A 26,375-nucleotide genomic window follows, 5' to 3' on the forward strand; every position below is an offset into this window, starting at 1 on the left:
GCACTGAGTTTTGCTTAAACACTTCTAGTAATAAAGAGTTTACTTTTGTTTTTTTCAAGACAACCTATTTATGTATTTACTCATTTAGAGTGTTCTCCTTTATTTTAGTCTGTTTCCTTGTACCTTCCACCCTTCTATCTCCTAGAACTGGTCGAATTCTTTTTTAATATGACAGCCATTCAGGTATTTGAGGACAGCTTTTATCCTGGGCAAATTGCATTCCAAATAAAGATTATTCTCTTTACCATCACATACATGATTTGGCTCTTCCCTTCTCTATCCTCATCTTGATGCCTCTTAACTTAGGTTTTAGAAATGTCAAACTACTTGCATTTCTTTGAACACCATGTTATTTTAGACCTTCTGTCTGCCTTGTTCTCCCTTCTTGTCCATCTGGCAGCTTTCCACACATTTCCAATGACCTCCCTCAATTTTAGAGTCACTGTGCCTTGTAATCACCAGGAATTGCTCTACTTCTGAAATAATAAATTCAGATATTTTATTATGTAACCATGACCTCCTTTCCTCTTTTACTCAGTTATTCATATTGTACTTTGTACCCTTTTTTAGGTTTTCTAGTCCATAGATCTACTTTTTTGCAATCTGCCCTTTCCAGTCTTGACTGCGTTCCTGATCAGCTTAGATGCCATAGTCCATCACTTCAACCACACTCTTACAGATGTCCTTGAGTTGCTTGTCTCACTGTTCTGTCATATCTGCTTGGCAAAACTCTAGTTCTGTTTGAATGCAGCAGTCTGCCTTTTTTATGCTATTTCCAGGCTGTTGACTACACCTGGAGAAAAACACACCCTACTCATTGGTACTTGTATTAATTCTTGGCACAAACCTTAACAAGAACCTCAGCCTTGCTGACAGTTTATTATTTCCTAAGATGGTACACTGCCCTGGTCTCTGCAGTGGCCATTTTCATTTTCTACTCTTCTCAAATCTCTGCTTGTATACTGTCTGCTCTGCCTGTGGATGACCTTGTCTTTTAAATATTACATAAAAGAGAAATCAGATGAGAACTCCCTCAAGTTGATGTCCTAAATTTGATAATGCTTTTACCTGTTGTTACACCTATCCTTTTGATTACCTCTCCTATTACTATGGAAATGCCACTTTCCCTAAGACTAATCCCTTTACTTGTGCTTGGTAGCACATCATCTCCCTTTTCAGAGACTCGGTTTTGTGATTTTTATTCTTGTATTTTTCAGTCTTCAAACTCCTTCCTTCTTATTTACAATTTCATGTGCTTCTATGTGTGTACCTGTGATGCATTTGCACTCATTAACACAGGTTTGTGTGCACATAAATACTCCTTATCTTGGTCCCATGTCCTTCTTGAGTTACCAATTTTGTTCACACTTTTCCTTCAAAACCCAGCTTCTCAAAAGAGTTGTCCATGCTTTATTTCATCAACTTCCACTCACTCAGTCTATGGTTTGTGCCAATAAATTGCTCTTAGGGCATGAATCTATTTATTGCTCAATCTGTTGGACTAATTTCTTCACTGCTTTATTTGGCAGTAATTAGCATTGCTGATTTTCTTGCCTTTGAAACACTTTGCCTAACTTCTGTGATTTCATATTCTTCCATTTTTACATCTGCTCTTTGGGCTGAATTCTCCATATTATGCAAGTTCCCTTTTGTTAGGCTTCCCTTTAATTGTTAGTATTTTTGTTTTTCTTTTTTTTTTTTTTGAGTCCGAGTCTTGCTCTGTCGCCCAGGCTGGAGTGCAGTGGCGCGATCTCGGCTCACTGCAACTTCTGCCTCCCAGGTTCAAGTGATTCTCCTGCCTCAGCCTCCCAAGTAGCTGGGACTACAGGCGCCCGCCAGCACGCCCGGCTAATTTTTGTATTTTTAGTAGAGATGGGGTTTCACCATATTGGCCAGGCTGGTCTCGAACTCCTGACCTTGTGATGCGCATGATGGCTCATGTCTGTAATCCCAGCACTTTGGGAGGCTGAGGCAGGCAGATTGCTTAAGCCCAGGAGTTTGAGACTAGCCTGGGCAACAATGTGAGACCTTATCTCTAAAAAAATGTAAAAAATTAGTTGGGCATGGTGGTGTGTGCCTGTAGTCTCAGCTACTCAGGAGGTTGAGATGGGAGAATCACTTGAGCCTGGGAGTTTGAGGCTGTAGTAAGCTGGGTCATGCCAGTGCACTCCATCCTGGGCAAAAGAGCGAGACCCTGTCTCAAAAAAAAAAAAAAAAACCCAAAACAAAAATCAGCTTTTAAGTTATCTTTTTAGTGAATAATTCTTTCTTCTAAGAAACTCAAGTCTTCCATTCTTTGAGTCCTTAGTATAATATATCTACATTTCCATAGTACCCACTAATAATAATACATTGCTTTTGTTTGTCTATGGCTGACTTTCCTATAAGACCAAAGCTCCTTGAAGGCAGGACCGAATTTTTAATTCCTATTTAAATCTCCATTGCTTTTCTTAATGTTTAGTACTTAGGTCTCATAGACAACAGGTCTGTTATTTTGTCATCAACCTTTGGATCCTGTCTAGTCCGTCAAGAAAACTTGTAATCTAAACATAATGTTCTGGGTTGTAGAGAGTACTTCTTTTGATATGCATAGTATACTTCTTGTAATGTAATGCTTTGAAATCAGTTTAGTTGTTTTTATAAAGCAGACATTGAGCTTATGTTCAGATAAAAACCACATTTTTTTCGCATTTGGAATTCTGATTTTTTAAACCTAAGTGACTTTGAACCTTTATTCTTGCTTTAATTTAATCTTGTTCACTCATACTCATTATTCCAATCTATATCTTAGTCTTGATTCTGTCACTCTTATACTTAACTGCTTTTACTTTTCATAGTTCGTAAATTTTGGAAGTATGACAATTAAGGCATGCGGTCCCATCATCTGATCTGATCTTGGTTAAGCAAACTTCTGTTGTCATTCACGTCATTAGTACAAATTTTTGACCAGGATGAAACATCGAAAGCCATCTGACAGTACAGTCTTTCACCAGTTATAAACACCTTTGATGTTTATTCATCTTCGTTTCTCCATCGCATCTACAAGGATATCATGAGATTTTCTTAAAATTTTTTTAACACCTTGCTGATATCAAAATATACTACATTCACCAGTCCAGAAACCCTTCAGAAAGTAAGAGTTGTTTACGTGACCTGTTTGGAACACTTGTGGTAGTGTCTACTGATTGTGAAACCAGCTGATTAATAATGTCTTCTAGTATTTAGCAGAATCTCTTCTTTTCCATTTTTGAAAATTTAGGCATATTTGCCTGTCTGCCACCTTTTGGCAGTTCCCTTGTGCTAAGTAAGTTCCCAGAGTTCACTGAGAGTGCCTGTTTTGTCATACTCTAATTGGGTTGATGGGAGAATTAACTTTTTTTTTTTTTTTTTTTTGAGATGGAGTCTCGCTCTGTAGCCCAGGCTGGAATACAGTGGCATGATCTCAGCGCACTGCAGCCTCCACCTCCCAGGTCCCAGTTCCAGCAATTCTCCTGCCTCAGCCTCCTGAGTAGCTGGGATTACAGGCACGCACCACCATACCCAGATAATTTTTCTTTGTATTTTTAGTAGGGACGGGGTTTCACCATGTTGGCCAGGCTGGTCTTGAACTCCTGATCTCATGATCCATCTGCCTCGGCCTCCCAAAGTGCTGGGATTACAGGCATGAACCACCACACCCAGCCGGGAATTAACTCTTTAAAAATGACCAGTTGTTCTTAATCTTGGGCGTTGCCTCTTGGTTAACAGTATTTCTTCTGTTCATTCTACTTTGTTCTCATAGTTGGATAAAACAAGAAAAAAGGAATAACATTTACTTTCTTTTGTTGGTCATTATAATATCTCCAAGCAATAATTCTATTTCTTCATCTCAGCAGTTTCGCTTTAGGTTTTTTATAAGCCTTGAGTCTTTTGACACAATGATTTAGATATCTGTTACTGTATTGAATTAGTTTTTACATGTCTTTTTAAAAACTTATTAGAGAATTTACTGTGTAGTCATAATATCTATTTATTTTCTCGTAAAGATTATTCACATAACTGTAGTTTTATTTTTTATATTTTGCCTTTCTTCTTCCATTCCAGTTTAGTGTAGTATTAAAAAACATCTTTTTTGGAATTGAACAGATTTAAATCTGAATTTCAACTCTGCCTCTTACTGACTTATGTTCTTGTTAAGTTAATGAGCCACTCTGAACCAGTTGGTTTGTCATCAAAAAGGGGATAAAAATAACTAACAGGAGTATTGCTGGGATTTAATACATTTAAAACACTTAATGCAGTGCCTGGCATTTAGTAAGTTCTAAGTAAGTGGTAGATGCTATTGAGTTTTCCTGTCTATAAGTATTCTGAAATCAGTTTTCCTAAAGAGTAGGGCATTTGTCTATGCTCATCACTCCCTACTTTGAATTAGACTCCAAGATGATGTTTCTTATTTCCACACTCCCATTATTTCCCCTCTATTTACTTCTATCCCAGTTTCCAAGAATGGTCCTTTCTTTTGTTTTGTTTGCTTTTTAAACAGCTTTATTGAGATATAGTTCACATATCAGTTCACCCATTTAAAATGTACAATTCAAAGGTTTTTAGTATATTCATAGAGTTGTAAAGCTGTTACCACTGTCTAACTCTAGAACATTTTCATCACCCTAAAAGAAACTTGGTACCCATTAGCAGTCATTCTCCATTTCTCCCTTTGCTCAGCCCCTGGAAACCACTAATTCTACTGTGTCTATGAATTTGCATATTGTGGACATTTCATATAAATGAAATCATACAATATTATTTTGTGTGTGCTCTCTTTACATAGCATAATGTTCTTATGGTTCATCCAAGTTGTAGCATGTATCTATACTTCATTTCTTTATCTGGCTAAATATCTCATTCTATGGATATGGCACATTTTGTTTATCCATTCATCATGGGTGGACATTTGGGTTGTTTCTGCTTTCAGACTATTATTAATGACACTGCTATGTCTATTTGTGTACAAGTTTTTGTGTGGTTATCTGTTTTCATTTCTCTTGGGTATATAACTAGATGTGTAATTGTTGGGTCATATGGTAATTATTTTAACTTCTCAAGGAACACCGTTACACTTTTCCATACAATCCCACCAGCAGCGTAAATGTTTGTTGCTCTACTTTTCCACTGACACTTGGTATTGTCATTTTTTTAAAAAAATTGAGCTATTCTAGTGGTTGTGTAGTAGTAACTCATTGTGGGTTTTTTTTTCTATTTTTATTTTTTAAATTGCTATATAATAGATGTACTTTTTTCAAGGTACATGTGATAATTTGATATATTCATATAATTAAATCAGGGTAATTAGGCTATCCATCACCTCGAACATTTTTTTTAATGCTAGGAATATTGAATTACTCTCTTCTAGCTATTTTGAAATGTGTAATTGATTGTTACCTGTAGTCAACCCTGCATTAACACCAGCTCTTATTTATTCTGTCTAATTGTATATTTGTACTGATTAATCAACCTCTCTTCATTCCTCTTCTCCCCCTAGCCTTCCCAGCCTCTGGTAACCATCATTTTGCTCTCTATCTCCATGAGTTCAGTTTGTTTGTTTTTTTTTAGCTCCCACATGTTAGAACATGGGATATTTGTCTTTCTGTGCCTAGCTTATTTTGCTTAACATACTGTCTTCCAGTTCCATCTGTTCTGTTGCAAATGACAGAATTTCATTCTTTTTTTATGGCTGAATAATATTCCATTGTGTATATGTACCACATTTTCTTTGTTTGTCTGCTGATGGACACTTGAGTTAATTCTGTATCTTGGCTATTGTGAATAGTGCTGCAGTAAACATAAAGCGCAGATACCTCTTTAATATATTGATTTTTTTCTTTTGGATATATACCCAGTAGTAGAATTGCTGGCTTATATTGTAGTTTTATTTTTAGTTTTTTGAGGAACCTTCATACTGTTTTCCACAGTGGCTGTACTAACTTACATTCCCACTAACAGTGTATGAGGGTTCTCCTTTCTCCACATCCTTGTCAGCATTTGTTATTGCCATCTTTTTGATAAAAGCCATTTTAACTGGGGTGAGATGATAGCTCATTGTGATTTTGACTTGCATTTCTCTGGTGATTAATAATGTTGAACATTTTTTCATACATGTGTTGGCCATTTGAATGTTTTCTTTTGAGAAATGTCTATTCGGATCTGGTGCTCATTTTAAAATTGAATTTTTTTGAGCTCCTTATATATTCTGATTATTAATCCTTTGTCAGATGGATAGTTTGCAAATATTTTCTTCCTTTCTGTGGGTTGTCTCTTTGTGGACTGTTTGCTTGGCTGTGCAAAAGTTTTTTAACTTAATGTAATCCCATTTGTCTGTTTTTGCTTTAGTTGCCTATGCTTTTGAGGTCTTACACAGTAAGTCTTTGCCCAGACCAGTGTCCTGGAGCATTTCTCCAATGTTTTCTTACAGTAATTTCATAGTTTCAGGTTTTAGATTTAAGTCTTGAATCCATTTTGATTTGACTTTTGTATATGGTAAGAGATAGGGGTCTAGTTTCATTCTTCCGCATACAGTTATCCAGTTTTCCCAGCACCATTTATCGATGAGACTGCCTTTTCCTCACTGTGTTTGTGGTACCTTTGTTGAAAATGAGTTAGCAGAAAATGTGTGGATTTATATTTGGGTTTTTTATTTTGTTCCATTGGTCTGTGTGTCTTTTTATGCCAGTACTATGCTATTTTGGTTACTATAGCTTTTTAGTAAATTTTGAAGCCGGTTAATATGATGTTTCCAGCTTTCTTCTTTTTATTCAGGATTACTTTGGCAGTTGAAGAATATCATTGGTAGTTTAGTAGGGATTGCATTGAATCTGTAAATTACTTTGGGTAGTATTGTCATTTTAACGATATTAATTTTTCCAGTCCATGAACATGAACTATTTTTTGTGTCCTCTTCAATTTGTTTCATCAGTGTTTTTTAGTTTTTTATTGTATAGATCTTTCACATCTTTGGCTAAATTGATTCTTAGGTATTTTATATTCATTATAGCTATTGCAAATGGGATTGCTTTTTTTTTCTTTTTTAGATTGTCCACTATTGGTGTATATAAATGCTACTGATTTTTGTATGTTGATTTTGTATCCTGCAACTTTACTGAATTAGTTTGTAAGTTTAATAGTTTTTTAGTGGAGTCTTTAGGTTTTTCTAAATACAAGATCATATAGTCTGCACAAAAGATTAATTTGACTTCTTCCTTTTCAATTCGAATGCCCTTTCTTTCTTTCTCCTCTACAATTGCTGAGGCCAGGACTTCCAGTATTATGTTGAATAAAAGTGGTGAAAAATGGGCATTCTTGTATTGTTCCAGATATTAGAGGAAAGGCTTTCAATTTTTTCCCATTCAGTATGATGTTGGCCATGAGTTTGTCTTATTATTTTGAGATGTGTCCCTCCTATATCCAGTTTTTTTAGGGTTTTTATCATGAAGGGATATTGAATTTTTATTAAAGGCTTTTTCAGCATCTGTTGAAGTGATCATATGGTTTTTGTTCTTGGTTCTGTTAATGTGACGAATCATGTTTATTGATTTACGTATGTTGAATCATCCTTGCATCTCTGGGATGAATCCTGCTTGATCATGGTGAATGATCTTTTTAATGTGTTGTTGAATTCAATTCATTGTGGTTTTAACTTAGATTTCTCTAATGACTTACGGGGTTGAGCATTTTTTAATGTACTTACGTGCCATCTCTATATCTCCCCTCTTCAGACATTTGTCCATTTTTTATTGAATTTTTCTTACCGAATTTGGAGAATTCTTTATGTATTCTGGATATAAATCCCTTATCAGATAGAAGTTTTGTAATTTTTTTCCCCAGTCTGTGGCTTCTGTTTTTGTGTTCTCAATGTTATCTAAGACTTTCTAATTTTGACAAAGTCCAATTTATCATTTTTCTTTTATGGATTGTGCTTTTGGTGTTACATCAAAGAAATCTTTGCCTAACTCAAGGTCACTTCTAGGATTTCTTCTCCTAGGTGTTCTTCTGGAAGTTTCATAGTTTTGGATTTTACATTTAGGTCCATGATCCATTTTGAGTTAACTTTTATATATACATATTGTTAGATTTTTAGTGTCACTATATTGCCTCTAGTTAACTCAGTCTTCATACTAGAAGTTAATGAGATTTTTTTAATGAACGCCCACCCTAATTTAGGGAAGGTAAACTTTTATAGTTCATTTGAATTACCAGATTATTTTAATATACATTCTTGCAAAGGATATGTTCATGGTTTTTCATATTTAATGCTGTGAAATTATGTTCATCTTGCCAGTTATGTATTGTTTAATATATAATTATTTAGAAGTTATACTAATTGTCAAAATGTTAAAATAAACTAGCATTCAGTTTAAATTATAATTTGAATGAAAAAGTAAACATTTGTCCTTTGTTGAGAAAAGAAAATAGGAAGCCAGTTTAATATTCTGCAAACATCAGTGATTTAGTAACCTATTTCCTTTTCCTCAAGACTTTTGCACTTGCTGTTTCCCTCTGCCTAGAGCAACACTCTTTTTTTTTTTTTTTTTTTTTTTTTTTTTTTTTTTTGAGACGGAGTCTTGCTCTGTCGCCCAGGCTGGAGTGCAGTGGCGCGATCTCGGCTCACTGCAAGCTCCGCCTCCCGGGTTCACGCCATTCTCCTGCCTCAGCCTCCCGCGTAGCTGGGACTACAGGCGCCCGCCACCACGCCCAGCTAATTTTTTGTATTTTTTAGTAGAGACGGGGTTTCACTGTGTTAGCCAGGATGGTCTCGATCTCCTGACCTCGTGATCCACCCGCCTCGGCCTCCCAAAGTGCTGGGATTACAGGCGTGAGCCACCGCGCCCGGCCGAGCAACACTCTTGCCCCAGTTAACTGGGTAGTTCATTGCCTCACTCCTTCAAGTTTTGTGCAAATGTCACTCCCAGTGAGGCTTTCCCCAAACGTGCTATTTAAAATTGTAATCCCAGTAATCAGTGGTCCTAGTTCTACTTCCTGTTTTATTTTTCTTGTAGCACTTTATTCTCTGTTATGAATTTTACATATTTGTCTATGTCCCCTGCCAGAATATAAGATCCCTGAGAACAGAGATTTTTGCTTTGTTTACTAATGTATGCCTAGAAGCTAAAATATTGCCTAGCATGTAGTAGATGTTCAACAAATGTTGAATGAGTAAGTTAATAAATGTATGTATGAAGTTATACATATTTAACACAGGGTCAATTTTAAACCTCGGAGCTTCTCATAGGAACATACTAGCGAAAGAAGAAAATGTTTTACAATAAATTATTAAGATGATTTCGTAAACATTTGCTATAGAAACTTTTATGATTATTGGGGTTTTTTAATTATTTGCAGGGTTCAGTTTGGCAAAGACTTGGTGCAGATGTGACAGCAGTTGAATTTTTAGGTCATGTAGGTGGAGTTGGAATTGATATGGAGATATCTAAAAACTTTCAACGCATCCTTCAGAAACAGGGGTTTAAATTTAAATTGAATACAAAGGTTACTGGTGCTACCAAGAAGTCAGATGGAAAAATTGATGTTTCGTAAGTATACATCATTTGTTTTTGATGTATAATCCCTGTCTGTTTCTTTAAGCAAAACACTCAAGTTTCAAAATCAGTTTAGCAAATATAGGGTTTTTTCTAACTTAAGGTCATTTTATTACTTAATATAACTCAGTTGCTTATCAAATTATTGCATTAGCACATTGAAATTTATGATTAGGTTAATGCTAGAAAGAGAATCCAATATTCTCATTGTTGTACCTTCTTATAGTACATTCAGAAAAATTTAAATTCCCAATATTCAGTAAAATTGAATCAATATTTTTAGGCAGATATATGGGGAAATCAATAATAAAAGATTGCTTACTATATGTCTGGTACTCTACTGATTAAATACTTTAATGGCATTTAACTTATTGAATTAGTTTTTAAATAAATATTTAAATTAAATAGTTAATAGTATTTAAATAGTTTAATGACTAACTTTACTCAAAGATAAGAAGCTGAATTCATTGACTAATTAATGACTAACTTGTTACACAGCTAGTGGGTGGCAGTCAGTAGTTGAATTTGGATTTCTGTGACTCAAAGACCTGTATTCTTAACTGCTGTTTTATTATACTGTGGTTTTTGTGAGATTTTAATAATAGACCTCTAGATTTTAATGACAGATCTCTTTCATTGTCTGACTCTTATGTTTATATTCAAATAAACTTATATTGTTAAAAATGTCATCAGTGCCAGCTGGGCATGGTGGCTCACACCTGTAATCCTGGCATTTTGGGAGGCTGAGGCGGGCAGATCATGAAGTCAAGAGACCAAGACCAGCCTGGCCAACATGGTGAAACCCCGTCTCTACTAAAAATACAAAAATTAGCTGGGCGTGGCGTGCACCTGTAGTCCCAGCTACTCGGGAGGCTGAGGCAGGAGAATCTCTGGAACCTGGGAGGTGGAAGTTGCAGTGAGCCGAGATTGCACCACTGTACTCCAGTCTGGCGACAGAGCAAGACTCTGTCTCAAAAACAAAACAAAACAAAAATGAAAATGTCATCAACACTTGAGAAATTGCTGGCCTTAAATTTCTAAGCCTATCAATTTATGTAGGTGTGTATTTAACATTTATACACTGTTTGTTATCTAGTATTGAAGCTGCTTCTGGTGGTAAAGCTGAAGTTATCACTTGTGATGTACTCTTGGTTTGCATTGGCCGACGACCCTTTACTAAGAATTTGGGACTAGAAGAGCTGGGAATTGAACTAGATCCCAGAGGTAGAATTCCAGTCAATACCAGATTTCAAACTAAAATTCCAAAGTAAGTTGGATAATTGTCTGCATTTTCAGTAATTTTAAAATTGATTTCAAACAGTATTTTGAAAAGTAAGATTTTTATGCTTAAAATATGTATTGGCTTTGGGGAAGAATAGTAAACTTACAAAATGTAAAATAAAAAAACTGAATTTTACTCAAAGATAAGCTGAATTCATAGATTTTTGAAGAGCTGCATTTGATGTATTTTTTGGTGACTTGTTTACTGGAAACTTTTGTTACCATAATGTAACTGAAGGTAAGTAGCTGTGATTTCAGAAATTCATTGTGTTTCTTTTGATTTCTGTGGTAGTATCTATGCCATTGGTGATGTAGTTGCTGGTCCAATGCTGGCTCACAAAGCAGAGGATGAAGGCATTATCTGTGTTGAAGGAATGGCTGGTGGTGCTGTGCACATTGACTACAATTGTGTGCCATCAGTGATTTACACACACCCTGAAGTTGCTTGGGTTGGCAAATCAGAAGAGCAGTTGAAAGAAGAGGTAAGTCTGAACATGGGTGGTTTTAAGCCAATGTGTGAGTTGTGCCAATGACATTGGTGGTTGAGAAACAGCATTTTATCATTATGCTAATATATTTAACAGCTGTGAAATATTGTTTAGCTTATATATTTTTTCCCTTGTTAGCATTATAAAGAGATCATTCACAGATTTATCAGCAGTAATTGAGAGGAAGAGAAATTGCCAATATTAAAAAACTAGTAATTCCAGATCTTTTATATTTGGCTTTGAAATATAACCAGATGGACAGACATTTGTATTTGCTTGTATTCGTGCCTGAGATATAGTTCATTAACCAGTCTTCTGGTCTTTCCTTTCCTTCTATGTGCTTTGCGAACAATTGCCTTCTTGGGATTTATTTTCTGAACAAATGGTAGATGATTTTACAAATTGGAAAGAACTTTTCTGGCAGTTACATAGATTCTTTTTTTCTGACTGTCACAGGGTATTGAGTACAAAGTTGGGAAATTCCCATTTGCTGCTAACAGCAGAGCTAAGACAAATGCTGACACAGATGGCATGGTGAAGATCCTTGGGCAGAAATCGACAGACAGAGTACTGGGAGCACATATTCTTGGACCAGTGAGTATTGTAAAACCAGAGAAATCCCATTAAGATTTATAGAAAGCATTGCTGTTTATTAATTATAAACCACCTGGTGTTACTCTGAGGTTGCTCATTTCCAGCAAAACTTTGAATATGGCTCTCTGTGCATCATTTCTAGAAGGATACCAGCAGCACTCTCACAGTCTTGCCCACTGTATCATCTACTTTGTCCTGCAGCCAAGATTCTCTCTTTAAAACATACACCAGATTATGCCCCTTAAAATCCTCCAGTGGTGCTTTTCAACTTCAGATTGTTACATCCAAGGCCTCACTGAATCTGTTTGTGCCTACTTCTCTGACCTCTTCTTTTTCTGCTCTCTTTTACTCATTAACGCCATGTCACATGGGCCTTCTCTCATTTTCACAACAGACCAAATATTTGCATTTTAGGGCCTTGGTGCTTAAGATACCCTCTGCTTAGACTGTTCTGCCTCCAGATCTTTGAATGGCTGGCTCCTTATTGTTCAGGTCTCAGCTCAAATGTTACCTCCTAAGGGAAGCCTTTCCTACCACTGAGCCTAAAGTATGTATCTTTCTTGTAGATATCTCTTGTATCTGATGTAACAATAATGAGAATAGAATATTTGAGTGCTGTGTCACTTTAGTATACATTTTGTTATTTTTACATCAGCTTTTTGAGATAGGTGCTGTTATTTTTGAGGTGAAGAAACTGAATGAAGCACACAGAACCAATGAATGGTTAGGGTAGTAAATGGTAGATATGAATTGAAGGCCCTTTGGCTCCAGAGCCCAAGCTCTTCTGTGTCGCCTTTTCTGTTAAGCTTTTCCTGACTTTTCTTCAACTGATAAAGAAACAGATTTAAGGCGTTTTTAAGATCTAAAAGCTTCCCCTCAACAATTGCTATCCTATTAGCATGTAGTTTTTGCCTTGGAAGCAAATTTACTTGGCTTGTTATTTTAAAGGGTGCTGGAGAAATGGTAAATGAAGCTGCTCTTGCTTTGGAATATGGAGCTTCCTGTGAAGATATAGCTAGAGTCTGTCATGCACATCCGGTAATTATTAACAACATATAGAATTGATGGTTGCCTAAATTTTCTTCTGACCCACAAATATTTGGTTTTTAATTTTAAATTTCTTCCCTTGCAGACCTTATCAGAAGCTTTTAGAGAAGCAAATCTTGCTGCATCATTTGGCAAATCAATCAACTTTTGAATTAGAAGATTATATATATATTTTTTCTGAAATTTCCTGGGAGCTTTTGTAGAAGTCGCATTCCTGAACAGGATATTCTCACAGCTCCAAGAATTTCTAGGACTGAATTATGAAACTTTTGGAAGGTATTTAATAGGTTTGGACAAAATGGAATACTCTTATATCTATATTTTACATAAATTTAGTATTTTGTTTCAGTGCACTAATATGTGAGACAAAAAGCTACTTATTGTAGCATCCTGGAATATCTCCGTCAACTCATATTTTCATGCTGTTCATGAAAGATTCAATGCCCCTGAATTTAAATAGCTTTTTTCTCTGATACAGAAAAGTTGAATTTTACATGGATGGAGCTAGAATTTGATATGTGAACAGTTGTGTTTGAAGCAAAGTGATCAAGTTATTTTTAATTTGGTTTTCACATTGGAAACAAGTCAGTCATTCAGATATGATTCAAATGTCTATAAACCGAACTGATGTAAGTAAATGGTCTCTCACTTGTTTTATTTAACCTCTAAATTCTTTCAGTTTAGGGGTAGAATTTGTGTTGAAGAGGTTTTAAAGGTTCCATTGTTGTCTGCAACTCTGAAGGGTAATTATATAGTTACCCAAATTAAGAGAGTCTATTTACGGAACTCAAATACGTGGGGATTCAAATGTATTACAGTGGGGAATGAAGATACTGAAATAAACGTCTTAAATATTCATTTACTGGTTATTATGAGTACGTGTTGAGATGGTCATAGTTTTTTTTATGACTACTTCTAGTGTATATTCTAATTTCTTTTCTAGGCCTGAATGTGTCTTTATTTTCATGTTATAGGACAATATTAAGGCATTTTAAAGGTCATTATCCTTTCATCTATTTTAGAGACACCTACTAAATGTTTAATATATACTTTTGGAGAAGTACAACATAAGGGAGTCTTTAATCTGTGTTTTCCTTGGCTGGGTTAATGACTGTTCATTTAAAGAGTGCTGTAAAATTGGATGTGTGGTGTTTAAAATGGCCATGTCCTGAGGAAACTTAAGTAACAAAGTACTAAATGCTAAGTAGGCTTTTGCATATTGTAACTAAATTTAAGAATAATTCAGATTAAGTAGTTCTGAAATTTGGTATAGATAGCATAGATTGTCTCATGCTCATTATGAGTGACATAATGACCCTGGATTCTGTTACATACTTCTAAAGAGAACTGATTGTTGTCTTAGTAGGCAGTTAACTTGGCTGAACACCAACTCCACACTCTGTCTTGTTTGTAGGTGGCAGCAGCTGAAATCTCTTCTCAGTTGTTTTAGCTTTAGCTATGCTGCTGGAAGTCTTTCCCATGCAAGTGTGTAGTTCAGGGGTCAACCAGAGTTTGGGCAGAAGGAAGTCTGCCCCTTCTGTGCCTCCTGTTTTTTGGGGGTTTGCCCTTTATGTTCCAGCTGTTGTGATTGCCCCATATTCTGCCCTCTGATCCTTAACCAATAAAACTTGGCTTTTGTTTCCCCCTCAAGTGAGAACCCGTTAAAAATGAGACATTGAGCCAGTGCTGTTCACTTTTTAAGTGCCAACTTCCCTCTACTTTCCACTTGTTTATAGTTGTTTCCAGTGCCTTTAGTTTTTCCTAAAATATATTTGTTCAGAGTTTGCAGTTGCTATCAGCAGGAGGGTTGGTCTGATATCTGTGTGCTACTTTGCCATTATTGGAAGTGAACTCTGCATCTTTTTAAAAATGTGAAATCCCAGTATCATGTGAAGTGCTGTTTATGTAAATCTCAACATATCCCTTACTCAGGGAAAAAAAAGTTTTTAGTTAGGGAATAGTGAAATATAATTTAATATGGAATTCTAGCTGTAGAGACACAAAACAGTTAAATCCATCTTTAAGTGTTTACATTCAGTATGAGAATGCAAATTTCTCTGTATGGGGAATAAAGTCCTAGGAATAAAACAAGTTTTAAGTGTTCACTTACTGTTATCTACTAAGCTCTCAATATTTTTGTGGCTTGTGAAGAGTGAGATTAATTGTCCACTTCATTGAACTGATTAAAATTAGTAATTTCAACTGGCTGGGAGCGGTGGCTCACTCCTGTAATCCCAGCACTTTGGGAGGCCGGGGCGGGCAGATCACCTGCGGTCAGGAGTTTGAGACCAACCTGACCAATGTGGTAAAACCCCATCTCTACTAAAAATATAAAAATTAGCCAGGTGTGGTGGCAGGCCCCTGTAATCCCAGCTACTCAGGAGGCTGAGGCAGAATCACTTGAACCCAGGAGGCAGTGAGCTGAGATCATGCCACTGCATTCTAGCCTGGCGACAGAGCGAAACTCCGTCTCAAAAAAAAAAAAAGTAATTTCAAAGTGAGATCTTTAGTTGTTCAGCTGAAAAGGAATGGAGAGTGTTTCTACTGTTCTAAGTAAAATACTACATAATTGCTCTAGTAGATGATGGGGTATGACCATTTTTGCTAGTTATTAGGATTTTTTTAAAAAATTAAGTTCTGGGGTACATGTGCAGAACATGCAGGTTTGTTACATAGGTATACATGTGCCATGGTGGTTTGCTGCACCCATCAACCCATCATCTACATTAGGTATTTCTCCTAATGCTATCCCTCCCCCACCCCCATCCCCTTGTCCATGTGTTTTCATTGTTCACCTCCCACTTACAAGTGAGAACATGTGGTGTTTGGTTTTCTATTTTTGTGTTAGTTTGCTGAGAATGATGGTTTCCAGCTTCATCCATGTCCCTGCAAAGGATGTGAACTCATCCTTTATTATGGCTGCATAGTATTCCATGGTGTATATGTGCCACATTTTCTTTATCCAGTCTGTCATAGATGGGCATTTGGGTTGGTTCCGAGTCTTTGCTATTGTGAACAATGCCTCAATAAACATACATGTGCATGTGTCTTTATAGTAGAATGATTTATAATCCTTCGGGTATATACCCAGTAATAGCATTGCTGGGTCAAATGGTATTTCTAGTTCTAGATCCTTGAGGAATCGCCACACTGTCTTCCACAATGGTTGAACTAATTTACACTCCCACTAACAGTGTAAAAGCGTTCCTGTTTCTCCACAGCCTCTCCAGCATCTGTTGTTTGCTGACTTTTTAATGATTGTCATTCTAACTGGCATGAGATGGTATCTCATTGTGGTTTTGATTTGCATTTCTCTATTGAACAGTGATGAGCTTTTTTTCATGTTTGTTGGCTGCATACATGTCTTCTTTTGAGAAGTGTCTGTTCATATCCTTCGCCAACTTTTTGATGGGGTTGAAGTTCTTTGCAGAAATTTTCTCCCATTCTCTAGGTTGCCTGTTCACTCTGATGATAGTTTCTTTTGCTGTGCAGAAGCTCTTTAATTAGATCCCATTTGTCAATTTTGGCTTTTGTTGCCATTGCTTTTGGTGTTTTAGTCATGAAGTCTTTGCCCATGCCTATGACCTGAATGGTAATTGCCTAGGGTTTTTATGGTTTTAGGTCTTACGTTTAAGTCTTCAATCCATCTTGAGTTAATTTTTGTATAAGGTGTAAGGAAGGGATCCAGTTTCAGCTTTCTGCATATGGCTAGCCAGTTTTCCCAACACCATTTATTAAATAGGGAATCCTTTCCCTACTGCTTGTGTCAGGTTTGTCAAAGGTCAGATTGTTGTAGATGTGTGGTGTTATTTCTGAGACCTCTGTTCTGTTCCATTGGTCTATATATCTATCTATCTGTTTTGGTACCAGTACCATAAAAGTGACAAATTATTGCTTTGGGCCAGAGGAAAGTTATTAACTTACAGCTGTTTACATAACTGTTGTCCAGGCCCAGCTTCAGATGCAGCTGTGTTGGATGTGTGGGTGGTTGTTAAGCAGTCCACAGAATAGTCTTGCTCTAAGAATGTGTGAAAAAAACACATAGGGGCTGGCCTTTTATACAGCTAGTTAGGCAATAAAGTTGACATGGGCCTGGCAATTACTCGCCTTAGTTGCAAAATCACATAAAATACAATACAAAAGCTGAGAAATTAGAGCATCATTCTGTGCTCTGTAGTAGCATTGCTCAATTGGCAGGAGCAGTATCCATAAACTCTGACCTGATTTAACTGAAACCTTCTCCTCAGTAACCCTAGTCCTTTTCTAGGTGGTAATGATTGCAAACCCTAGTTCATCCTGCTGATTTTCTAAAATGTTGCTTTTTCTCATTCCTAGAGCAAGGAGTACTTACAGGAGTTTTGATGGCTGGAGCAACTCAGCAACCATTGAAATAGTGATGGTAGCATAGACTATATTTGTCCTCCTTAACCTCAACCTGGGAGGTGATTGGGAGGAGGGGAGTCAAGGGTGTGGAGTTTTGGAGGATGTTTACCTGTCAAATAAATATAATAGCTTGTTTATAGACAACATAAATTAGGGTCTTCATGGAGGCAGTAAACTTGTTTATAAATCCATGTTTACAGTGAAAAAAGGGATTCATCAACAATCAGTGAAAGTAACAAGTACACCAAAATATATACAAAAGCACTGTACTTTAACTCCATACAAAATGTGATTAAAAACATTAAATAGGTGATGAGTTTTATTTTGAAGATCATTAAGTCAGTTTTTAAAATGTAGTTGTTTTACCTTGGTCACCTCAGCCATTTTTTATTCTCCTTTGTTACAAGCATGTGCTATACACAGCAACTTTCTGGCTTATATCCTTTAGGAGTGAACGGACTTCTCCTTCCAGTCTCGCTAATTCTTGAGCTTTATCTTCTAAGTATCTTTGATTGTCTTCATATTTTCTTTCTAAATCTGTGGAGATATATATATATATATATATATATATATATATATATATAAAGTCTGAGCAATTTATACTATGATGATCTCAAGACAAAGTGAATATATTTTTCACTTTTAAATAAACTATGGATGCCTTAAATTTAAAGTAATTTAAAAAATAAGCCTGTGTGAAAAGACCCACCTTTGAGCAGTTGCAGCTTGCTATTTGCTTGAGCTAAGAGAGTTTTTGCTTCATTTTGTAGCATTTCAGCTTTCCTTCTGGCATCAGCTGACTCTTCAGTTTTTTTGGCAATTAAATTTTCTACTTTTTTATACTTTTCATCAAGTTCACCATCTAAAGTCTGTAGTTCCACATTTAGACAGAAAGAAGTGGTAATGTTAGTGTCAGTAATTACATTTAAGAGCAATAGTGTAATCATGGCATGCATTCTGGATTAAGGGCCACCAAGGATATTCACTGGTAAGTAATTTAAAATTTTACCTTCAAACAGTGGAATTGAATGCAAAATTGACATGATTTTAAAGAACATTTCAAAAAATTCTGGAGTTGCAGCAAGTCCTTAGGGCTAAGTCCTCATTCTCCTGATTATTACTTTTCTATAGAAAAGTTGTAGCATAATTGTATTGCGAATTACATAGAGAAGTGCAGATTTTTCAAAAGTAGATTAGACATTAGAGAAGCCCATATTGAAGAAATGGAGACTCTTTGGATCTTGACTAAATTAGGATTTGTGAAGACTTGCTTGTAAGGAAATCAGAGGAAAAAGATTAAACAAAAGATACAGAAAGGAAAGGTGAGATTGTAGCATATCCAAGAAGTGAGTGAGGAGAAGAGAAATGGGGTGTGGGGTTGGAATGCAAATGATTCTTTTTAGAAACTGTTCAAATAGCCATTTATGGAAATTTCATTTCAAGAGATTTTGTTCCTTTCTATTGTGATAAAATGTCATTATGCAAAATGCCCTGGAGCAGAGTACTTGAGAAATTTGTGTCCTCAGTACTGCAGGAAACCACACAAACCAAAACAGAAAAGACAGCTGTCTGATATTGTGGCAGTGAACTTTTCTCATTGTTTTGTTCTCTTTCCCAACCTAGAGAGAGGTAGGGAAAGTTACTCTTACGTAATGCCCGAAAAGCTACAGTAACTGCCAGAAAATTTTTGAATAGTAGGGAGTTAAATACTGAAATTAGGTCAGTAAATGCAGGTGCCCCCAGGCCTACGGACCAGTTAGGAACTGGGTGGGCAGGCAAGTATTATTACCTGAGCTCCACCTTCTGTCAGATCAGTGGTGACATTAGATTCTCATAGGAGCACGAACCCTATTGGGAACTGTGCATGCAAGGGATCTGGGTTGTGCACTCCTTATGGAATCTAATGCCTGATCTGAGCTGGAACAGTTTCATCCTGAAACCATCCCCACCCCCGAGTCTGGAAAAATTGTCTTCCAGGAAACTGGTCCTTGGTGCCAAAAAAGTCGGGGACCAGTGATTTAATGGTTTTAAGCCCCACCCCGCCACCACCAAGTTTTTAATGTTCTCTTTAGAAATAAACATTATTGAGAAACTGAACATGTGTTTCAGTTATTACATGGCTTCTGATTAAACATTTGGGTTGTGTGAGTTTTTCTCTGCAAAATATAGTGCCTTCGAATGAGAGGTGAGGGGTAGTTAATTCAAAATGAGTCTCAAAGAGATAAGATTTGGTTTCCTATTACCTGTTCTCTGTTCCAACCTGCTTTTAAAATATTCTCAAATGGCCTGATAATTACTGTATGCCATGAAGAATTTGACTACCGCACAGAAATAAAAGTTCAATATGCCTGTTTTTTGTCAATATAGTTGGTTTAAAAAAAAAAAAAAAAAAAAGCCTGTTTTGAGACTTCTACCCCTAAGTTAACTCCATTCTTCTAAACTCTTGTCCAAATTTGGATTTGAGGGCATAGGTCATACTTATTAGATATTTCCATATTCTTTCCCATCCACACTTCTAAAGAGTGCTGTTGCAAAACAGGTCATTTGATATTTCTGATGAATTCTGTTTCTGTTAGGTCCATGTCCCTTACTCTAAGGCAGGCAAGGAGGAGACTGGTGGCTCCTTTAACAACATAGCTCTGAAATTACAAAGATTTACGTACCTTCTTAACATCTTCTGCACTTTGCTTCACAGTATATACTACTTTTTCAATATATTCTGCCTCCCCAGAGTTTTGGGCAGCTTTCCGCTTAAGTTCTTCCACATTCCTCTCTAACTCGCTGATGCGCTGGGACGCGTTGAACAAGGTTTCCTCAGAAGCTGCTGTTTCAGACTCAATCTAAAAGCATGTCAATTTTCCAGCAAGCCATTAGTTTAAGAAATGGAATTACTATGAGTACAAGTTTGGAGGAAGATTTAAAAGTCTGCTGTGCCATTTTGCTCTAGACCAAAAGAAGTAATTACTAAAAAGAATATTTCAGGAAAAGTTACATGAAGTATCTAACTTTAGTCTTTGCTACATTTCATATATTCACTTCATTCTTTCGGTACTTCTGATGATCCAAGCTGAGATTGATGTAATGTTTTTTCTGACAGTAAAAAAAAAAAAAAAAAAAAAAAAAAAAACCCCACCCCCCCCCCCAAGGAGCATGATGTGTTGAGAAAGCATTTTAAGGACACCTGCAAACTTTGGCTAAAGAACATTCACAAATAAGCAGCTGTGCAAAGAGGGATTTCCACATAAATTTCCAACTTAATACGAGTGGGAAAATAAATGTTAAACTCTAGTAGTGGAGATTTCAGCTAATTACTGAAGACATGGAGACTAGGGATGTTCTTTGAATTTCTATAGAATTGTGAGATGATGTATGGTCTGGGAACGTTACAGCTGTAAACTCTAAATACACAAAGTTATTTAGGGAAAAAAAAATATCTGGGCAACTGGTGAGGATCCACATCTGATCTCCTTTCAAAGTAGAATCAATAAACATTGACTTTTAAAAGCTAGCCAAAGTAAGCAGTTGAGCCCATGACAAAAGAATCGATTTCACTGAGCACTCAATTTTTCTTTAAAATGATCTTCAAGGATGGGTCTAATTACATAGAATTAACTGAATAACAGTACTGCTATAATGAAGTTAATAAGGGTCGGTATAAGACATAGGCTAAAATTTGTAAATATTTTAAACCTAAGGACCCTTTAATTAGAATAAAATTCTTAGAAATTATAATTCTTAGAAGATAAAGTTTGAGTGAATTGTTTCTGATAAGCTTTCATGAACATAGTTTAGTTAGAGGTTCTCTTTGTTTCTTATTGTTACTAACCTAAAACACTTCCTGCCCCCCAGGGCCCCTGAAAAACAGAACCCCAATTATTAACTTGCATCATCAAGCCACATCTCACCTATAATTCAGTATTTTCTAATTTGCTTTTCAGAACAGTTTTTTTCAAGAAACAGGGTCTTGCTATATTTCTCAGGCTGGAGTGCAGTGACTGTCTATTTACAGGCATGATCATAGTGCACTATAGTCTCAAATTCTTGGCCTTAAGTGATCCTCTCACCTCCACCTCCCAAGTGGCTGGGACTACAGGCACACACTGCTGCACCTGGCTTTCAAAACAATAATTTCTACAGTCACTGACATAATATTCACTAAAATATTAACAGCAAACTGAGAAAATGGAAAAACCTAGAGATCGAAACATCAAAATATTTATAGTCTGGTGGAAAACATAATTTTTCTAAACTTGAACAAATAGCCTGAAGAAAAAGTCTTATTGATACTCGAAATTTAAGGAGGAAAATGGACAGAAGAATTATTGGCCTTCATTTAACTGACAGCAATAGAATAGGGGAACACAGACTTTTTACCAACTAATGGTAAGAAAAGCATGTTGAAAATTCATCTTCCCAGGTTTTAAACACATGGAGGATTGGCCTGAGAAGGCTGACAATGCTGGGTATGGGAGCATTTAATTTCAAAGTATATTCTGAGAACATGTATAGGGATTAGATAACTCATCAATTTTCTTCATTTTTTAAAAACTCGTAAAATTGGAAGGAAAACATTAACTTTCTGAGAAACAAAAGAATTTAATGGAATTATGTTTGCATTACTTCTTTTAAGAGATAAAGAGGATTTTTAGAGCAAAGTGCTAGATCCCTATGAAAAATTCGTAATGAGTACTTTTAATATCTGGTAGTCACAGTATATTCCTTATAAAAAACATTAAGTTTTCCATGCATTCTAAACAGAACAGATTGTTTAGCTATAAGTGCTCTATTAGGTTCCTCTAGAATTGGGTATTGAAAGCAGACTGACTGTTCTCCCGTAGTTTCCAAAACTACTATATAGTAAAATGTTTAATGACCAAAATCTTGAGACATTGGCCTTCTTAACCATATAAGCTGCTTTATAACATCAGGACACTTTTCTAAAATTATTATACTTCATACTACTGAACAGAGTATATGCTGTTTCCTCAATGAATAGGAGTGTTTTTTTTCTTGAGATGGAGTCTCTGTTGCCCAGACTGGAGTACAGTGGTGTGATCTCAGCTCATTGCAACCTCGACCTCCCCGGTTCAAGCAATTCTCCTGCCTTAGCCTCCCAGGTAGCTGGGACTACAGGCACGCACCACTATGCCCAGCTAACTTTTGTATTTTTAGTAGAGAAGGGGTTTTGCCATGTTGGCCACACTGGTCTTGAACTACTGACCTCAAATGACCCACCCACCTCGGCCTCCCAAAATGCTGGAATTACAGGCATGAGCCACCATGCCCACCCAAGAATAGAAGTTTTTATCTTTCTCAGACTTTGTGGGGGAGAAAATGAGATGGGACGTAATGGTCCAGTGTCTTCAGAGTCCTTTTATTCCTTGAAAACCTAGCTCCACTTATTTTTAGCATCCATGCTAACGGAGTAGTTTAGATTTATTAAAATTAAAGGAATCCTTTAATGTTGAGTTGTAAGAATTTCTGTTCATAGATAACAAATGTACTTTTCTGGTAAGTGTATATGTAGGTGTGTTCCCATACATGTAATGATTGTGTATGCCTACCGAAGTTAGCAGGTTCTGGGTTCCTTGAATGTCTTCATCTGCTTGTTTAATTGCCTTCTCTGCTGCAACCTGGGCCTTTTCTGCTTCTTCCAGAGCTTCCTTTACCATATCTGCAGTGACTTTAACATCTGTTGCACTTTTGCTGAGTAAAAAATAATGAGACAGTATATTGTTGCTGAACATGAAAAAAGTACTCTCAGTGCTCTTTTCTTTAAAGAATAGCCTTCCTGAAATGACCCAGAGAGACTCGCATAGGTCCTTCTTAGAAGTTTCATTGGTTAAAGAGATACTTTTTACTCCATGATAGATACACAAAATAAGCCCCTTAGATGCCATGTCTTTAGATACCTTGCTCTTTTAGCTTCTTCTAACAACATCTCAGCTCTGGCAATGTCAGCAGCACTATGCTGTAGAATAACCTCTACTTGAGAAAGGCTTTCAACTCGTTCACGTATATCTTCTGTCAAGTTCTGTAACTGCTGTGGGGTGCTAGGCATCTCCATTTTCAATACTTCATTAGCAACTGCTTCAATGCTGTCCAAATCAGCACTATCCTCTGTGAAAAGCAAAGATGTCCCCAAAAAGAGGTGAAAAGAATAGATGGTTCATTCATTCAACCACTTACTGGTCATCTACTATGGACTAGCATGGTGGGGTTACACACCAAGAGACACTAACTTTCTGTTTAAGAGTTTATAATCTATCTGGGGTTTTGAGGGGAGATGAGACCTACACACACAAAAAAGTAACTGCAGACAATTGAGTACTACTAGAATTTGTTTTAGGCTGGGTAGTGAGGGAAACCTCCATGGAAGATGAGGAGCTGATCAGATTTTAAGGGATAATAGAATTTGAAAGAAGAAAGGACAGCTCCAGATGGGGAGACAGGAACGGCAGAGTATGTTACGAGAAAGTATAGCAGAGTGAATCTGAACATTGTGGAAAACCATAGAGGGCCAGAGCTTAAAGCTGAGACTTAAAGGCAATGAAATCTTTTAATTGAGGTTGGACGAATAGCTCAGAAACTTGTGAATGCAGATATGGAGATTTGATATTTCTTACAAATGATCTAGATTCAGGAAATTATAGAAAGGGAGAAAATTATAGAAGCAGGAGAACCGGAATAATGGGTTGTCAACGAAGCCAAGGAGTTTCAAATGTAAAATGTGGAAGATGGTGAAAAAAAAAGTTTATGAAGTCAAGCTTCAAATACGTCAGATCCTCATTTACTTTCAAGCTTTGCTTATGTTTTAAACTATTGAACATAAAAATGGACCCCAGAGGATTTATTCAAATAAAATATGTACTTGAATGATGGCTTCCATGGAATATTACCTAAGATATCCTTAGCAAATACTGTTGACTCCTTATTAGCCATGGCTTTTTTCTTGCTAACAGAATACTGATTTTTTTTCAGGCACCTGCCTCTAAGTCAGGTAAAATTATCAACCCAGCATTAAATATTAGTTTGCGAATTACTGTAATCACATTTCCATTTTCCAGTGACATTTATGCATTGGCATGTGACTTATTTCTGGCCAATGAGGTTTATAAGGATGACTGCTTAAAGGCTTCTAGGGAAGACTTCTTCCTTTTTAAAAAGATACAAGGAATAGGTGGTCTTTTCTTCCATTATTAATCTTTATATGATGTCTGGAACTTTGGCAGCTACCTTGTAACCATGAGGAGCTAGAGGACAAAGCTGATATGCTTAAGATGGTAGAGTAGAAAGATGAAAAGTATGTGGGTCTCAGACCCAAGAAGCTATCCTGCTACTGGATATCTTATTAAGATATGAGATAATAAACATCCTTTTTGATTAAGTCCCTTTCACTTGAGAGTTTTCTGTAATTTGCAGCCAAAACCATCTTTACTGGTAACACTTGAACTGTGACTAGCAACACTCTTAACTAACTATAGGTATAATATCCTGTAAATAATAGAATTACAAAGCTTTGGGGGCAATGCCAAAATAACAAACTCCACTTCTTTAAGGTTAGAAATTACTATACGTAATTTCTAACAAATTCCACATTCAATTTTCAATGTAAATATTTGACTTTTGATTGGCTACCTGAGTATCCCATCAGGTGTGTCTGTATCTGCGTAACATTGGAGAAAGTTATTTGATACACATATATAAGTTTAAGAAGTGGAAACATTTAATATACGGACATTTTTCTTATTTGGAAATGTCACTTAGTACCCTGACAGAAATGGATTTTATCTAAAATGTAAACAGAGAATCACATAGAATCAAATGTCTAAAAGTAAAATGAAAAAATTTCTTACGGGTCAAAAAGTTTCTGATTTGCTTGATTAGATTTCTCAGCTCCTCATTGCTCTTGTCCACTTTTTCTTTGGTAGCATTTGTCTTCAACAGAATGTCTTCAGCACTCTGTTTTGCCTCATCTGCCCTCAGTTTTGCTTCAGAGACCTAAATATGAAGAATAAATTACCCAGGGAAGACTTTCATTCTTTCTAAAGGAGACCAGAATATTGGAAATGGCTCAAAAATGATGTCGAAAAACTATGTACTTGGAATCATATGTCTGGGAAATAACTTTCTCCCATTCAACAAAGTATTGTATTCTTACAGACTGCAAGTATTCAGTATAGAGATTCCTAAACAGTATTCTGATATAAATAGAACTAGCATTTGAAATTTTTCAAGTTGTTTTTTAACTCCTGGCCTATAAAATAGTCCTGAGTCTTTTTCTCAGGTGCCCACATAAATACTTAAAAAGTGTGTGTCACTTTAGAAGAATAAATGCTCAATTGCTTAGTATAGAGTTTTTGTCGTACAGCTGTATGTATTTATAACTCTGGAGTCAGAAAAGTAAGATGGCTATCTCAAATTATCCAGTATAAGATTTAAACATCTTGCTCTAAAGCATGTGTTGAGTGAGGAGAAAGCAAATTCTTTATCTGTGAAGAAAATCTCCCCATCTCTTTCTCTGACCTCACAGAAACATGAACTTTCATATTTGATTGTGATATGCCCTTTTCATTTCAGTTAGCATTTAGAATTGATTTCTCCCTTTCAAATCCTTCAGTCCACAGCTGAAAGCAAACATACATAACAAAAACTGAGGCCATCCACTGAGTTACCATCTTGGAGAGCTGTTCCACTTCAGCCAGGGCACTCAGGACATCTTGGTCCAAGTCCATGGCTTTCTGCCAGGCGTTGTGTGCAACAGTAACCAGACCACCACAGCCAGGCCCCCCACACTTCTTCTCTCCTTCGTCAGTTCTGCAGTTTGGCCCGCCACATTCAGTCTCGGAACAGGAGGCCCCTGGGGGTGTTCCACAGGTCTGCAACAAGCCAAGGATCAGGCACAATACTTCGGATAGTGAATCTGCTGCAGCAAAACAGCTGTGCAGGGCCTGGGTGGCCCCAGAGAATGTGTAGGTGGTCCTCAGCAAGGGTGCTTGAAAACAGTGTTTGG

General features: G+C 36.5%; 2 protein-coding genes across 3 annotated transcripts in view; one reads left to right on the forward strand and one right to left on the reverse strand.

The window, feature by feature from the left end:
* DLD (dihydrolipoamide dehydrogenase) overlaps nt 1-13,837 on the forward strand; it is a 29,419-nt gene extending 15,582 nt beyond the window's left edge. The window contains exons 9-14 of the mRNA XM_019030996.3: nt 9,373-9,563; nt 10,666-10,836; nt 11,143-11,332; nt 11,795-11,932; nt 12,881-12,970; nt 13,065-13,837. Coding sequence (XP_018886541.2) covers nt 9,373-9,563; nt 10,666-10,836; nt 11,143-11,332; nt 11,795-11,932; nt 12,881-12,970; nt 13,065-13,130 — 846 coding nt within the window. The 3' untranslated portion in view covers nt 13,131-13,837. The remainder of the gene's footprint in view (nt 1-9,372; nt 9,564-10,665; nt 10,837-11,142; nt 11,333-11,794; nt 11,933-12,880; nt 12,971-13,064) is intronic.
* Nucleotides 13,838-17,524: 3,687 nt separating this feature from the next.
* Nucleotides 17,525-26,375, reverse strand: part of LAMB1 (laminin subunit beta 1) — a 79,217-nt gene continuing 70,366 nt past the window's right edge. For both annotated transcript variants that reach the window (XM_004046046.5, XM_063708720.1), the window contains 7 exons: nt 26,038-26,241; nt 25,219-25,363; nt 23,275-23,482; nt 22,927-23,068; nt 20,026-20,202; nt 18,072-18,231; nt 17,525-17,899 (listed from right to left, as the gene is read on the reverse strand). In XM_004046046.5, the coding sequence (XP_004046094.2) occupies nt 17,763-17,899; nt 18,072-18,231; nt 20,026-20,202; nt 22,927-23,068; nt 23,275-23,482; nt 25,219-25,363; nt 26,038-26,241 (1,173 nt within the window). In that variant the 3' untranslated portion in view covers nt 17,525-17,762. The remainder of the gene's footprint in view (nt 17,900-18,071; nt 18,232-20,025; nt 20,203-22,926; nt 23,069-23,274; nt 23,483-25,218; nt 25,364-26,037; nt 26,242-26,375) is intronic.

The sequence above is a fragment of the Gorilla gorilla genome, chromosome 6 (assembly GCF_029281585.2).
Source record: "Gorilla gorilla gorilla isolate KB3781 chromosome 6, NHGRI_mGorGor1-v2.1_pri, whole genome shotgun sequence".
Lineage (NCBI taxonomy): Eukaryota > Metazoa > Chordata > Mammalia > Primates > Hominidae > Gorilla > Gorilla gorilla.